Source organism: Danio rerio, chromosome 16 (genome assembly GCF_049306965.1).
Source record: "Danio rerio strain Tuebingen ecotype United States chromosome 16, GRCz12tu, whole genome shotgun sequence".
Lineage (NCBI taxonomy): Eukaryota > Metazoa > Chordata > Actinopteri > Cypriniformes > Danionidae > Danio > Danio rerio.
In genome coordinates, this window is record NC_133191.1 from 10,979,130 (window position 1) to 10,995,065 (window position 15,936).

General features: G+C 33.7%; 1 protein-coding gene across 6 annotated transcripts; it reads left to right on the forward strand.

The window, feature by feature from the left end:
* The first annotated feature begins 2,862 nt into the window (after positions 1-2,862).
* zgc:165409 lies at positions 2,863-12,757 on the forward strand. 6 transcript variants are annotated; one of them, XR_012391594.1, is made up of 5 exons: positions 2,863-3,520; positions 6,015-6,165; positions 9,708-11,343; positions 11,643-12,328; positions 12,669-12,757. XR_012391594.1 is itself a non-coding variant. In NM_001098756.2 (3 exons), the coding sequence occupies exons 1-3, from the start codon at positions 2,969-2,971 to the stop codon at positions 10,202-10,204; spliced, it is 1,200 nt and encodes a 399-aa protein (NP_001092226.2). In that variant the 5' UTR covers positions 2,863-2,968. The 6 variants fall into 6 exon arrangements, 1 of the variants encoding a protein (NP_001092226.2); XR_012391595.1 differs by having other exon boundaries at positions 9,708-11,010; positions 11,970-12,328; XR_012391593.1 differs by having other exon boundaries at positions 9,708-12,328.
* Positions 12,758-15,936: the final 3,179 nt, after the last annotated feature.

A 15,936-nucleotide genomic window follows, 5' to 3' on the forward strand; every position in this document is an offset into this window, starting at 1 on the left:
AACACACCTGCCTGGATGTTTTAAGTATACCTAGCAAGACCTTAATTAGCTTGTTCAGGTGTGTTTGATTAGGGTTGGAGCTTAAATCTGCAGGACACCGGCCCTCCAGGAACAAGTTTGGTGACCACTTCACTAGAGTTTGTGTGTGCGAAATTCTGTTCTACGGTGCTGCGAAAAGGGGCGGGATTAAACAAGATGATTAGACATTTAAAAAAGTAAGCGATTGGTTCAAGTTTTAAATTTCTGTCCACAAAGGCCATGTTTTGATCTTCGATTGGTCTCATGCAATCATGTGATTTAATTTCAGAGTTTAATAAGCTTGAACTAGCAAATGCAGCGAACTGCGAATCTTGTCTTGCGTTTCTGGTCTGAAGCATTTGCGAGCGTATGAATGGAGGTCTATGGGGAGTGCGACCGCAGATGTAGTGTGTTGAAGCAGGGTTGGAACTAAACTGTGCAGAGCTGTGGCCCTGTTAAATACTGCCAGAATTTTAAAGGAATAAAATGATGTATATAATCAGGGTATATACTTCACACGGGGCATATACAGGGTACAATACTTTAACAATGTAGATATGAAAATAAAATAGTCACCTGCTTTGAATGTTATCACTCGATTGAATGGGTGGTATCATTAGTTATCAGCAGATAGATATGGGCCAGTAGTGGCCCTTTGCGCCTACTGGTAGCCACAGAAGGCCATTATCATCCATCCACGTGGTTAATCAGCTATACTAATAGAGAAGACTCCAGATCCAGGTCTGTTTTTACATTACTGTGACAGTTGGGTGTTGGGTTTTGGGTTGGGTAGACGTTAATAAATTCAATTAATGGGAAATTTAATAAATAATATAAACAATTCTCTTTCCTAGCGATGGGTTGGGGTTCAAAGGGCATCCGCTGCGTAAAAATGTGCTGGATAAGTTGGTCGCTGTGGCGACCCCAGATTAATAAAGGGGACTGAGCTAAAAAGAAAATAAAGGAATGAATAAATAATTCTCATTAACTCTGGCCGCAGCTGTACGTGATCTGTAGCTGATTAGCTATGTGGATGGATGATAACGGCCTTCTGACTCTTCCAGTAGGCGCAGAAGACCTCTACTGGTCCATATCTATCAGCTGATAACCACTGGTAACGTCCATCTAATCGAATCATAACATTCGAAATAGTAGAGTTTAGTGCATGTGTAAATCTGCTGAAGTGAAAATGAGAAAACGACCCCTGTAACTGAAATGTAAAGACACGAAATGATCAAATGTGACAAAAGATTTACATTTTAGATGTTTCTTTTACATTAGTCTGAAAAAAAAAAGTCAAAAAGCCTTTTAAAAAGCCAGTGCGTCACCTAACACTTTAACTCTCTAAAGGTTCTTTTCTATAGTGCCTATACTTGAAGACTTCGATGAAAGAATGAAGGGATATTATCAGTTGCACATATTATACTTGTTTTTCTGTTCCTGCATATGGATTGTCGTTTATATTATTTTGTCTTGTGCCATTGTTTCAGGTTGTTTTGTCTGTGAATGTTTATAAGTAGATTAAGATGAAATGAGTCCAGGATCAAAATACACTATTAAAGGTTTTTATTTTTATTTTTATTGTTGTTAGTGGAATATCTTGCTGCACTTTGAAAATATAATTTTTTTTCCATTTATACTTTAATGTGTTCCGTTATAAACAACATACTGTAAAAATGTCTGCTAAGGAATCTTTTCCCATAGTTTGTGGTTTATAGGTGTTGTCCATTTGTTTATGCTTTAGAGTTGCATTATGGGAACCTGACATTACAGCTCAAAAATGGCCTGACAGTACTTTTTCTGCTATGTTATCAATTCCCTGTGATATTTGTCTTCATTTTCCAAAATTTCTTAAGTGATGATTAAGGAAGCAATGCAATTTTAACAGTATTTACTATGATTTTTAATTTTATTTTGGAGAAAGTATTATTTATTTTAGTTTGGCTTCAATAAAAGCAGTTTTTATTATTGTTTTAAATAATTAATTGAATTGTTAATTAATACATTTTAAGGTCAATATTATTATGCCCTTTAAATTTTTTGTTCTTTTATTAAGTACAGATCAAACTACTTTTATTCCATAACTTGCATATAGTTCACCTAATTAAGCTTTTTAATTGCCTTTAAATTAAGCATTTTAAGCTGAATACTTAAATAAGTTATTAGAAATTAGTTGTCAAAACTATTATGTTTAGAAATGTATTGACAAATCTTCTTTCCATTAAACATCACTTGGGAAGTATTATGTTTACAACTTGTAATATTCTTTTCCAGAATCTTAATTGTCGCTTTATTTTCTATTGTACTTAAATATTTTTTAGACTTAATAAACAGGGTAATGGTCTCTAGTTGTCTGCATTTATCAATTGTGTGCACAATGAAAATAAGGAAATCTTAAAGGAAATAAAACTGCAAAGTACACAATCTCTCAGTTCTGCTTTATATAATGATAATAGGTTATGTATAAATATTGGTATATAAATATGTGAAAGATCAGTATCTGTAATATAGAGGTTTAAAGAAGTAAAAGAGCTGACAAATTAGCAAAAGAAATTTAAATCATAATGATAAAACAAACAAAAAAAAGGATTGAAGATTACTGGGAAAATATTTTAAACTCAGACAAAAAAGAAGAGAATAAAGTTTAAGTTAAAACAATGACTGAAAACAGAACAGAAGTTAGGACACAAGAAATGTTGCTACAGCCTGTTTAATTATCTGTAAGAAATCGGCTGTATGTATGTGTATATTAAAAAGCAAGATTTTAAAGCAATGAAGCCATTTTTACCCACTCCAATATAGTTGGTGGCGCTATGCACAGTTAACGCTGGTGCGCAACTCCCCAGAAACAAGATGAAGAAGAAAAAGAAGACGAAGAAGAAATTTGCTGATATGTTTTGACTCGTTAATTCAAAGTAAACTAGCGACGAAGAAAGTTGTTTGACGGAATATGGCCCGAATCGGACGACTGGATGAGTATGAGCCAGAACATGAATCGTGGTCTGCATATGTTGAGCGGGTAGAATTGTTCATGATCGCTAATGATGTGGACGATACAAAGCAAGTGGCGACTTTGCTTACTGCTATGGGAGCTTCCACTTACAGATTATTGCGGGATCTAGTTCAACCATTAAAGCCTAAGGATAAAACATTTAGCGAGATTGTCAGTATACTACAAGCACACTTTGAAAACAAGGAGTTAATAAAAGCCGAACGCTTGCGGTTTCAGCGCCGTGTTCAAAAACCGGATAAAACTATTTCCCAGTATGTCGATGAACTCGCAGAATATGCGGCCAAATGTGATTTTGGGGCAAGTTTTGAAGACGCTTTACGTGATCGATTTGTTAACGGACTACAAAATGAAGCATGCCAAAAAAGATTGCTCTCCGAGGACGCGCTGACTTTTGCACGCGCGGTTGAAATCGCTCTCAGCCTGGAAGAAACGGCTCAGGAACCGCAACAGCCGAGGAAAACCACGCTTTCAATGGCACCTGTGATTAAGGTAACCTTAAAGAAGAAAACTGCATTTGTTTCTCCCAGGAATGTTTATTTAAAAAACTATAAATGATGTTAGTGTGGATGTTTAGCCATATAAAAAACAAAAACATACAGTTAAAGAGAACTCTCACGTGGAATCTACTTTTGAGGAGAATGACTTGCACAAACAACTGTAAATATATATGATATGTTTATTCTAATAATGTTTAAAATTTCCAATCCCAAATGGCGTCAAATGCAATATATGCCACAATTTAAAGCTTAATAGCATTTGAGGAGAAGGACTTGTTGACATCTTGAAAACTTGAGCAGGTATTGAAAGATAAAATGTTGTACGTAAGAAATCCAGGTTGTATTATTGACAAATACAGAAGTGTAACTGTAAGTGATTCTCCTCATGCTATAGGACTCATTACTTACCATTTACTTGGTTCATGAGTTTCTTCTGTTGATAACAAAAGAAGTAAATTGAAGAATGCTGAAAATTTGTAACCACTGACCTCCATAGTATTTGTTTTTGCTCTTATAGAAGTCAATGGTTACAGGTTTTGAGCTGTCTTCAAATTATCCTCTTCTGTGTTCAACCGAAGAAAGAAACATAAAGGTTTGGATGAAACCACTTGAGGGAGAGTAAATAATAAGTAAACTGAAATTTTTGGGTGAACTATCCCTTTAGGGCTCTGTTCCAATCCCTGTTACTTTTGAAAGCTTTTTAACTGCATTCCATGCCTAGTACCTGGGATTTAATACCACCTCTGGTGAGCTTCCAAGCAAGCCAAACATTTACTAAAGCATGACGTGTACACACTTCTAATCATTGATTGGTCAGAGAGAATCTGCACTACTTGTGTAATTGGATTTGTGACACCTAGGTATGGGCTGGTATAGAATTCCTTGGATAAAAATATTATGATTTGACGGTATTGGGATTAGTGCTCTAAAACATATTCTTTTTAAATGTCTGGGTAAAAAACAATTTGTTTTCCCCCATTAAACACAATATAGTTTTATTTTTTGAGCAACGTTTATAATATTTTGGAGCAGTAAACATGTCAGGCTAAATAATTCACATTAATCATTTACTTTTGCTTACTTCATTAGTTTCAAAAACAGATTTCTTTACAATTTAAAATTGCATCTTTGGATATCTTTTCTGCTGGAGATGCTCTTGTCCTAAAGAAAAAAGAACCGTAAATATAAAATTCTACACACACACCATAGGATTGGTATAGCAGAATATTTTTGCGGGTTTTAAAACCTTGAATTTCCCAAACCGCAATACTTTAAAAACGGTTTTCATTTCATGCCTAGTGACACCAGAAACCAAAACTACTATATTAAACCATTTTATACAAGTTAAAGACGCCTGAAATGCCTGCATCCTGGTCAGTAGAGGAGGACCAGATGCAAGTTAGTAGCCAAAGAGTAGATCCAGTGAGAGCAGGAAGGATGACCTGAAATGAAAGTTTTTCAGGATGTCATTGCAGTAGACGTAGTGGAACGATAGTGATGATCACACTTTAACCGACATTAAACTGAAGTGAAAATGCAGTGGGAAAGGGGCTTTAGATGGATTTCACTGCCAACACACAAAACACTCACTCAGTCACATATCCTATATTCAAAGGGTTGGTCCACTACGATATCCTATTTTAAACTTCAGTTGATGTGTAATGTATCTCTGTGAACACAAAAAACATCTCTGAATGTAAGACGCTCAAAGTTTAATGCAAAGAGAGGCATTGGCTTTTACAACGTTAGCTTAGCAAAGCCTACTGAGAACGAAGTTTGGGGACTACAAAAAAATACATTCAGGCTAGTGAGATCACAAACGCTTCAGGTTATGCAAATTCACCATGCGCATACACCCTGCGCAGCAAAGGGGCGTCAAAAACCTCTGTAAACAGCCACAATCTTCACCAGCAATGCACTGTCTGACTATGCGGCCGATTTCCGTGCATTACACATTACTTACACATGCTTATTCTGAATATACGTGAAAGACTCTTGTCAGATTTTATTTTAGAGTGCAGGTGTGCGGTTCAGCTGTGTCCTCTGTGTCATTTTTCTGTCCGATTGAGGCACAAACTGATATGGCTAACAGCTACTCAGACTGTTTACACATCGCAAAAGCGCATGCTTTTAGGGGCGTGACGCTTTTCCTGGTGACATAGAGCTGATCCGAGAATCACAGCACAGTATGTTAGCCGACCAATCAGAGCCTCTTGAACTTTCGGAGGAACTAGGAAATATATGACATTTTATAAATGTCATTTTAATGTAAGCTGAGTAGCTGTATATTATCTGAGTAAGATGTATAAAAAAGATTAAAAATGAGATTTTTCTACAAATAAAGCATGAGCACACATTGCTTTGCATCTTATAAACACAACCAAGCCTTGAAAATACTCTCTGGACCACCTCTTTAACGGTTGATAACTCTTGCACAGCAACTGCTTTATTACTAATAACAAATCATTGTTTGTCATGTTTTACAGCATCCTACGCATTTTCAATCCAAGCCTGATGCAGAAGAGTTCTTTCGAAACGGGGGCTTTGAATGTCCCTGCTGCCCTTTCATTGCAAAGGAAAATTATGCTTTTAAAGTTCACACGGATACCCATATAAGGAATGCAGTGAGGCACGAAGGTACGGTGGCAACATCTCATAAAATATTAATTGATTTTTGGACATGTATACAGTTGAAGTCAGAATTATTAGCCCCCCTTTGAATTTTTTTTTTCTCTTTTAAATATTTCCCAAATTATGTTTAACAGAGAAAGGAAATTTTTGCAGTATGTCTGATAATATTTTTTCTTCTGGAGAAAGTTTTTTGTTTTATTTCAGCTAGAATAAAAGCAGTTTTAATTAAAAATAAAAACATTTTAAGTCCTTATTAGCCCCTTTAAGCTATATTTTTTTCGATGGTCTACAGAACAAACCATCATTATACAATAACTTGGCTAATTACCCTAGCCTGCCTAGTTAACCTAATTAACCTAGTTTACCCTTTAAGGCCGTACTCGCACTAGGTACAGTTGCCTCGAACCTGGCCAAAGCACGCTTGTCCCCCCTCCCGTCTCCCCTGACGGCCCGCGCTCACACCATATCGGGCCTCGGCACGCTTGCGTCATCGCTGCTGCGCTGTTCAGAAGCGCTCTCTATGGCAAGCCTTTTTAGCACTTAAATCTTTGTTCTGACTCCATAAATATATTTAGAGATATCTCTAATTATATTTTGACTAGTCATAATTATAATTCGACTAGTCAGAATAACAATTAGAGATATCTGCAATTGCAATTGTACTAGTACGAAATCAGATTGGACATATCTGCAAATATATTATGACTAGTCATATTGACTTCCATTGAAAAATATTTTTTTACTAGTCATAATACATTTGGAGATGTCTTTAATTCGTCATATTTAGAAATATTTACAAATATATTTGAAGATATCTTTAATTAATTTAGTCGAATTACAGTTGTAGATATCTTGAATTGGATTTTTGACGAGTCAAAACTCATTTAGAGATATCTGCAAATATTTTTCAATGGAAGTCAATGGAGGAATATGACTAGTCATAATATATTTGCAGATACTAGTACAATTGTAATTGCAGATATCTCTAATTGTCATTCTGACTAGTCGAATTATAATTATGACTAGTCAAAATATAATTATATCTCTAAATATATTTATGGATAGTCAGAACAAGGTTTAAATGCTAAAACGGCTTGCCATACGCTCTCACCCAGTAGCACAGTGGAGATTTCTCTAGTTATATCGTTTCAGTCGTTTGTTATGCAGTGACATGCAGTCAAATATTTCGCCAAACAGTCCTTAGGGATACGGTGACACGCAGTCAGATATTTTACCGGACAGATCTGCCACTTTTGGCGCTCATAAACAATCATAAAGCTCTCGTGCTGCAGGAATGAGGAGGTCTGCTGAAGGCGCGCAGCTGTCATGCTGTGAGGAGTTCTCGTCTTTAATAAACTACGGCAGTTTGCGATCACTGAACAGTAAGAATGATTAATAAATCCATATGAAACAGCCCCTTAAAAGTCACGTCTCGCTTTCGGTTGAAGTGATCGGTTGAAGTGAGCCGGTTGAAGTGAGCCCAAGTGATCCGCGCTCAGGCACACCTCTTCCAACCGGGCCAGGGCCGGCCAAGTGAACCGTGCTTGAGCCCGATTCAGCGCACTCACACTTCTTAAACGATCCGGGAAACGGGCCTGGGCACAGTACGGATGGCATAGTGTGAGTAGGCCCTAACTGTCACTTTAAGCTGTACAGAAGTGTCTTGAAATATATCTAGTCAAATACTATTTACTGTCTTCATGGCAAAGATAAAATAAATCGGTCATTAGAGATGAGTTATTAAAACTATTATCTTTAGAAATGTGTTGAAAAATCTTCTCTCTGTTAAACAGAAATTGGGGAAAAAATAAACAGGGGGGCTAAAAATTTAAGGGGGCTAATCATTCTGACTTCAACTGTACATTGTATGTAGTAGGGCTGCACGATACTGAGAAAATCTATTACGATATGAATACAATTTCCCCAGATAACTTAATATGTCTATTTGGGTAGAATTTATAATTTTTGATTGTTTGGGAAGATTCTGCAGTGGGAGTGCGTCTTTATAAAATTTAATAAACAATCTATAAACTTTTTGGTGTCCCTCAACACATACATTTCTGTATTTGCATGTGTAGTGAGTATTTTCATGCATAACAATCTATAAATATATGGAATAAAATCAATGCCTGAAGTATTGAAATAATAAGCTTGTCGAAAAGCACTAACTGAAAAAAAATAATACATTGACTTAACAACTGCTTGCATTTTAATGACTTGAATTGATGGGGTTTGTAATTTTTTTAGGTCGTGAAATTTAACACAGCTGTTTATTTAAGCTGTCAATATTTTAATTCAAAACACAATTTCATACTTCAATTCAAATTTCATATTCAACTTCCAGAGTTCACTTCCAAAATATTCAGTATACAAAGTATAACATTAAAAAGGCAATTTTCTGTTAATTTTATTTCCGTAAAAAAAAAATGTTTAAGGGGTTAACCTATTGAGGGGTTATCAATATTAGGCTATGAAGAGTTTGTGTTCGTATCACCTTTTAACATTGTTTAAACGCACCCTGGCATGTTAGGATTGGGATAGGCTATCGGCTAGAATTTTTCTTACCCAATTTACAAATAATTTAACTTGTTTTAGGCAAACAATCACTTAATTTTGAGGTGTTCTTTTTTTTTTTTTTTTTTTTTTAAAGAAGACATTATTTCTCATGCTATTTTATGTGTCTAGTATGTATCTTGATTTAAAAAAATTAAATATTTGGATTAGAAGCAGGACAAAGCTACTTAGTTATTTATGTTATTATTATTATAACAACTCAGGGATGAGCTTTTTTGAATGAACAGTTGAAAATTAATGCTTTTTTTCCCCGATTCATTGATTAATCGAAAAAATAATCGACAGATTAATCGATTATTAAAATAATCGTTAGTTGCAGCCGTACTATTTTCATTATTTAAATTCCAATATTATTATTATTATTATTATTATTGGACATTTTAGTAGTACAATATACTTACATTAATCTTCCTATTAGTTATTGTAAATCAATATTTCTTTTTATCTTCATTAGCTAACAGCCTTTCTCTTAATTTTCCAAATTTTTGGGGTTTGTTAAATAAATTTTTCGACAAGCTTTTTTATTTCAATACTTTGGGCATTGATTTTCTTCTATATAAATACAATCAAGAAAAATATACAATTAAAAGTGTTTAATTGTTTTTCAGAGTCTATCGCTATTCAAGTGCAGTAACTGAATGATAAAATGCTTTTAAGGTCATTATACAATCACACAACAAAAACACATGCAAGTGATGAAATATAATACAAACTTAGCGCTGCATATTCTGCGATGTGACTATTGCGAATGATCACACTGTGATATCAATGCTGAAACAATATGTTGTGCAGCCCTAGTGTGTCAAATTTAAAATTGTACTTGCACCTTAATGTGAAGATTGCCAAGATGAGCTGTAGTTTCTTGGAAACAACTGAAGTTATGTTTTTGTTTATCTGTTTGTGTGTGTTTCGTGACACTTGATGTGTATACTATTCTCTTCAGTGTTGCTAACTTTGCTTCAATGATTTTGCAGGTTACTTCATCTCAAAATGCAGTAAGCCGTGCAGGAGCGCAGCCCATTTTCACTGTCTCTACTGCAGCCAGACATTAGTACGCAGAGAACAATTCGCTCGGCATGTTGCCGGTTGTCCTAATACAGAGCCGTCTGTTGCAGCTTCTTCACCTCTGCCTCCCTCTCTCTTTGTAGCTGCAGGCCCCACATCCCCACCCTGTGCTGCTTTAGTTACTCAGTCTCCACCTGCACCTCCATCTCCCTTGGTAGCTCCAAAACCACCCATAGTTATTTTAGTTGCCAAGTCTCTAGTATCCACCCCCTGTTCCGCTGATCCAGTCACTTTTGAACCACCCCCAAAGTTGCAAAAGAAGGGAGAAAATGCGAAAAAAAAAAAAAATGAGAAGGTCATATGTCCTGATTGTGGACTGGCACTTAACAAGAGAAATGTAAAGACGCATTTTCAGAGACGGCATGCTCCAAAAATCGACATTATCACCGAGGACCAGCTGAATTAAGTCACAGCACGTGGCTAATATTAATGGGTGTCTGAAGTAGCCAAATCATTTTAGCACTCATCAGAAAAACGTGGGACTGTAAACAAAGAGCAACATGCAAACTCGACAGCTGCAGAATGAATGTAGGTTTTAGCAGAAAGATCAAACATTCATTTCTACGAGTGCCAACACCTACAGGAACTTGCCCACCAGCAAAAAGGGACATTCTTCTTAAAGGCATAGAAGGTTTTACAGGCCATGGCTGACAGTTGTTGAAGGAACTGATGTTTAGCAGGACAAAGAGAAGCAAAAGCTGGGTCAAGCACATATGCTTCCAGGAGGATAACATCACACAACATTTTCCTGCTAATGTTGAAGGTTTTTAGGAAGTGGAAGAAACCCAATACTCACCTGAAGACTAGAATCTGACTTGAATAGTTTTATATACATATATTCAAAAACTGATCCCTTAAAATCCTCGGAGCTTCACATCATCTGTAACCTTTTGCACTGAAAGTTTAGAGGCGGGGTGTCAAACTCAATTCCTGGAGGGCCGAAGCCCTGCACAGTTTAACCTTGCTCCAACCCACTTACCTGTAGGTTTCAAACAAGCCCGAAGGACTCAATTAGTTTGATCAGGTGTGTTTAACTAGGGTTGGAACTAAACTGTGCAGAGCTGCGGCCCTTTTGGAACTGAGTTTGACACCTCTGGTTTAGAGATATCGGTAACACTTTGTAATAACTACACACTATAAATCATTTATTAAGCATCAGCATCTATTGAATTCATTATTTGGTAAACATTAACTCTACATTAATAAGCGTTAGTAAGCAGTTTATAACTGCAGCTACAAATGCTCTATTCTTGACTTACAAACATATTTAAAATGTGCTTAATAATTATACTTTCATACTTTAATGATTTATTTTTCATTACTAAATTAGGTATCGCATTATTTACAAACCAGTTGTATTTAAGAGTAGTTGAGGATTTTTAGGATCATTCAGAATGAGTTTGTAAATGATTGATTAACTACTGAAATCAACGTTAAAATGTCTTTTTATATATATTAATGGTTACTATGTGTGTTAGTAAATGCTTTATTAACTCAACTTCATGCAGTTTTTTTGTGACCTAATCTAAAGTGAGGACTATTCATGCTTTATAAATCCGTTATAAATGACAATTAAAGGCTCAGTTAAATTCTAAACAGGAAGAATGACATTATTAATTCCTATTCATTTAAACATACGCAAATGAAACTGTACTTCAAATGAAAAATAATCTTTGCAACCGTATCTAAAATAAAGTGACTGTAGATTTTAAACACTGCATCTTATTAAATTGTTAAATTATTATATTGTTGTTGTTTTATCCAGTTTTATGTCGTGTTTAAACTTCACATTAATTTAAATTTTTAGAAAAGATTGCAAAGATTATTGTTCACTTGATTCTGAGCCTTTATTTGTCATTTATAAGGGATTTATAAAGCATGAATAGTCCTTACTTTAGTTTAGGTCATAAAACTGCATGAAATTAAGTTAATAAAGCATTTATTAACATATTAATTAACTATTAGTATATGCCTGAATAATACGATATATAAACATTCATTTCAATAGTTTATTAATCATTTACTAACTCATTCTGAATTATCCTAAAACCCTCAACTACTCATAAATACAACTGGTACGTAAATAATGCAATACCTAATTTAGTAATGAAAAATAAATCATTAAGTATGAAAATACAATTATTATATAAGTGCTTATAAGTCAAGAATAGAGCATTTGTAGCTGCAGTTATAAACTGCTTACTAACGCTTATTAATGTAGAGTTAATGCTTAATGGATAATGAATTCACTAGATGCTGATGCTTAATAAATGGTTTATAGTGTGTAGTTATTATAAAGTGTTACCAAGATATCTTCACTAAGTGAACCTTTGATCATCACATCAACAGAAAACCTGATGATGGCACCAATGTTGTAGGTTTGCTGTGTTTTCTTGAAAGATTTTCCTTATTCTGCAGGCCTGCTTAAGTTTTGAGACACTGTCCGACCACACCTACACATTTTCTTGTGTATCGTTTGATTACCATGCAGTGCTCATTGTTCATACGGATGGTGTTTTTAGCATGTCTGGTAAGTCCAGTTTTCTTTTCTACTCGTATACTATTTTGATTTACACAGAAAGTCTAGCTTAGGAAAACGTTTTCTAGTAAAATGTTTCTCAACCCACTTAGAAGACATTTTGTATCATCATTAGATCAAGTGTGGAGATCCTGCTCGTTTTTTCCATGATATTTCCTTTTGTGAAATAATTGATTTTTTTGAAAGGGAACTTTCTAACCAAAGCGGTGTAATCAAAAATGTGCAAGAATTGTATACTTTGACATTTGATAAACAAGTTATGAATACAAAAATAGGTGAACACACTGTCTCCTGTCACAGCTTTCTCCTTCTATCTTTTCTTTTTCCACAGCTCCCTTACTTCGTAACCCCCCCCCCCCCGCCCCCCAATGTAATGTAGCCATGTTTTTGTAAATAAATGTAATATTGTTTTATATTTTACTTTGAGTGCAAGTGTCTTTACTGAATTTTTATAATATACAGTTGAAGTCAGAATTATTAGCCCCCCTGTTTTTTCCCCCAATTTGTTTATTGGAAAGATTTTTTTCAGCACATTTCTAAACATAATAGTTTTAATAAGTCATCTTTAATAACTGATTTATTTTATCTTTGCAATGATGACAGTAAATAATATTTGACTTGATATTTTTCAAGACACTTCTATACAGCTTAGTGACATTTAAAGACTTAACTAGGTTAACTAGGCAGGTTAGGGTCATTAGGCAAGTTATTGTATAACGATGGTTTGTTCTGTAGACTATATATATAAAAACATAGCTTAAAGGGGCTAATAATTTTGACCTTACAATGGCTTAAAAAATATAAAAACTGCTTTTATTTCAACCGAAATAAAACAAAAAAAGACTTTCTCCAGAAAAAAATAAAATAAAAAAATCAGATATACTGTGGAAATTTCCTTGATCTGTTAAACATCATTTGCATAAAAAACTTGCATATTCCTGTAACAAAAAAAGAAAATTGTTGATTGTCTCTAATGAAAAGCTTTTTATATGAATTTTATATGTTAAATTGTGTAGTCCTGTGCCATTAAATGTAACAAGCAGCATCTGAGTAATAAGAATATACAGTTCATTAAAGTAAATCAATGATTTGTTAACATAATTTTAAACAGCAACAGGATATTTACATCAATTGATCTAACAAAAGTTTTATCAATTCAGTAACCCCTATAAATGTTTGCAATACCCTTTCATAATATTCAAAATTATGTTTATTAGCTGTGTTAGATGTTCCAGCACATCAGCATCGTAATACCCGTTTTATTGTTAATATATTTATTTTCCTTTTTAGTAATTGGTTTTAATGATATCACAATTACATCTGGCAAACACTGGTCATAATGCAGGTCGTACAGAGGAAGACGAAACACTAAAACATCAAAATGGAAATAAATGTACCTGTATTCTTACACGCATTATACACACCTATAAACTGTGCATTTGGAAACTTGTAAATGTGCTTTGTTCTAAGCAATATTTATTTATTTATTTTGGTAGGAGCTCTGTGTCAAGAACATAAATTTTATATACGATATTTGAAATAAGTTACTGCTGTTTGACCTCCCTGTGTAGAGTTTTTACAATGGGGGATGTCTGTATTATATGAAGCATAGCATATCTAAATCTTGACAAGGGTTTTGGGAATGCATATTGAACTGTTCCACCGAATATTATTATTTAATGGTCTAAATACACGGTTAATTCCGCTGTGGCGACCCCTGATTAATAAAGTGACTAAGCTAACAAGAAAATACATAAATGAAATGATGATCTAAATACATCTAGGTTAGAGATGCCCAAACTAGGACCTGCGGGCCAAAGTTGGCCCATGCTAACCTTTTATTTGACCCGCCATTCCATCTGAGAAGAGATTGTGATCTCTAATTTAACATAACCTTGTTATTGTTTGTTGTTCAGTTACAAAAAAAAGCCAACTAAAATGAAATGTTTCTGTAAATTAACTTGATATAAAAAAACTAAATTCTGTCACTCGACGGACAGAGAACAATTCAGAAAACATAAGGGAGAATATCAAGACAAAACAGCTGCTCCACTGAACTCCATTCTGTTATTAATTGTATTTTTTCAATGTAATAAGTTTATTCTAAAATATAAACGAATGTACTGCTGTTCACAAGCTGCTCTATACAGGCATCTAGTGGTGACACTATACAATAGCAGATGTTTTTCTTTTTTTTGCAACTAGATGGCGCTAATCTACCTTTTAAAATTTGGATTTGAATGACAAGAATTTTTACTTGAAATACTGCATGTCCTTTCTTTTATATATATATAAACATATACATATATATATATATATATATATATATATATATATATATATATATATATATATATATATATATATATATATATATATATATATATATATGCACAAAATAAATAATATAGAATTTTCAATAGAAAAATATTATGAATTATTGTTGCATACATTTTATATCTCAAAATTCAAAATAAAGTGCAAAATTAATTAACAAAATTAATATTGAATGATTTTACAAAAAAGAAGACATTATGCAGAGGTCCAGTCACTTTTGATCATAAAATCTACAACCGTGACTTCCTAAATGAGAAACATAGCTGGCTTAAGGGCATCTAACTTAGTTACAAGTCAGAGTTATGTGTTGTGTGTTTTGTTTTTCCTGTTCTGAAGCCTAACTGCAGTCTGGTTGCTCACCGGTCCATGAAAAATCATAAAATGCAATCACCTGTTTTGTACAGTCCTTCTACTGTAAAACCCAACAGCCAACTTTATCAAATGAAATGAGTGCAGTTAACTCAAAATATACTGAAATAGAAAAAAAAAAGATTATGAATTGTTGCATACATTTTATATATATATATATATATATATATATATATATATATATATATATATATATATATATATATATATATATATATATATATTTATATATAATAAAGTACAAAATTATTAAACAAAATTGAATTTGAATGATTTTACCAAAGTAAAGTAAATTTTACTCTTTTGAAAAGAGTTTTGAAGTCAGAGTTGAAAGTAAAGCGTTATTAAATACCTCATTTCTTCAGTTTAAATGGAGTAAGTTCACTGTACTTTTATAGATTAGTTTTTAACTCAAGTTGTTGCAATCAGTTTCCTCATCGTTGGAGTTGCCCTAACATATTGGGTTTTACGGTACTCAACTGGTATGAGTTCTCTTTATTTATTAGGTTTTACTCCATGTGCTCAAATTGTTTTGTTTACTCAAATGGATTAAGCTCACAGTACTCATTAGGATTAGTTTTAGAACTTAAATGGTTTGTTGCGATCGGTTTCCTCAAATGGTTTGTTACCTCAAATTTTTGGGTTTTACAATGTAGGGTACACCTTTTCTTCTCCATATGCACTAGAAGCTTTTCTACAAACACACGTTACAAGGACTCAATAATAATTTTAGTAATAACAATAATAACATCTGCTAAGCTAACTTAAACTCTTGTGATTTGAAATACTTCTTTTCACCTCATTTGCAAGTCTCTTTCAACAAAAGCATCTGCTAAATTAATATTGCAAGTAAAAATTAGATGAAATATACTATATCACTGCTTACATGAATA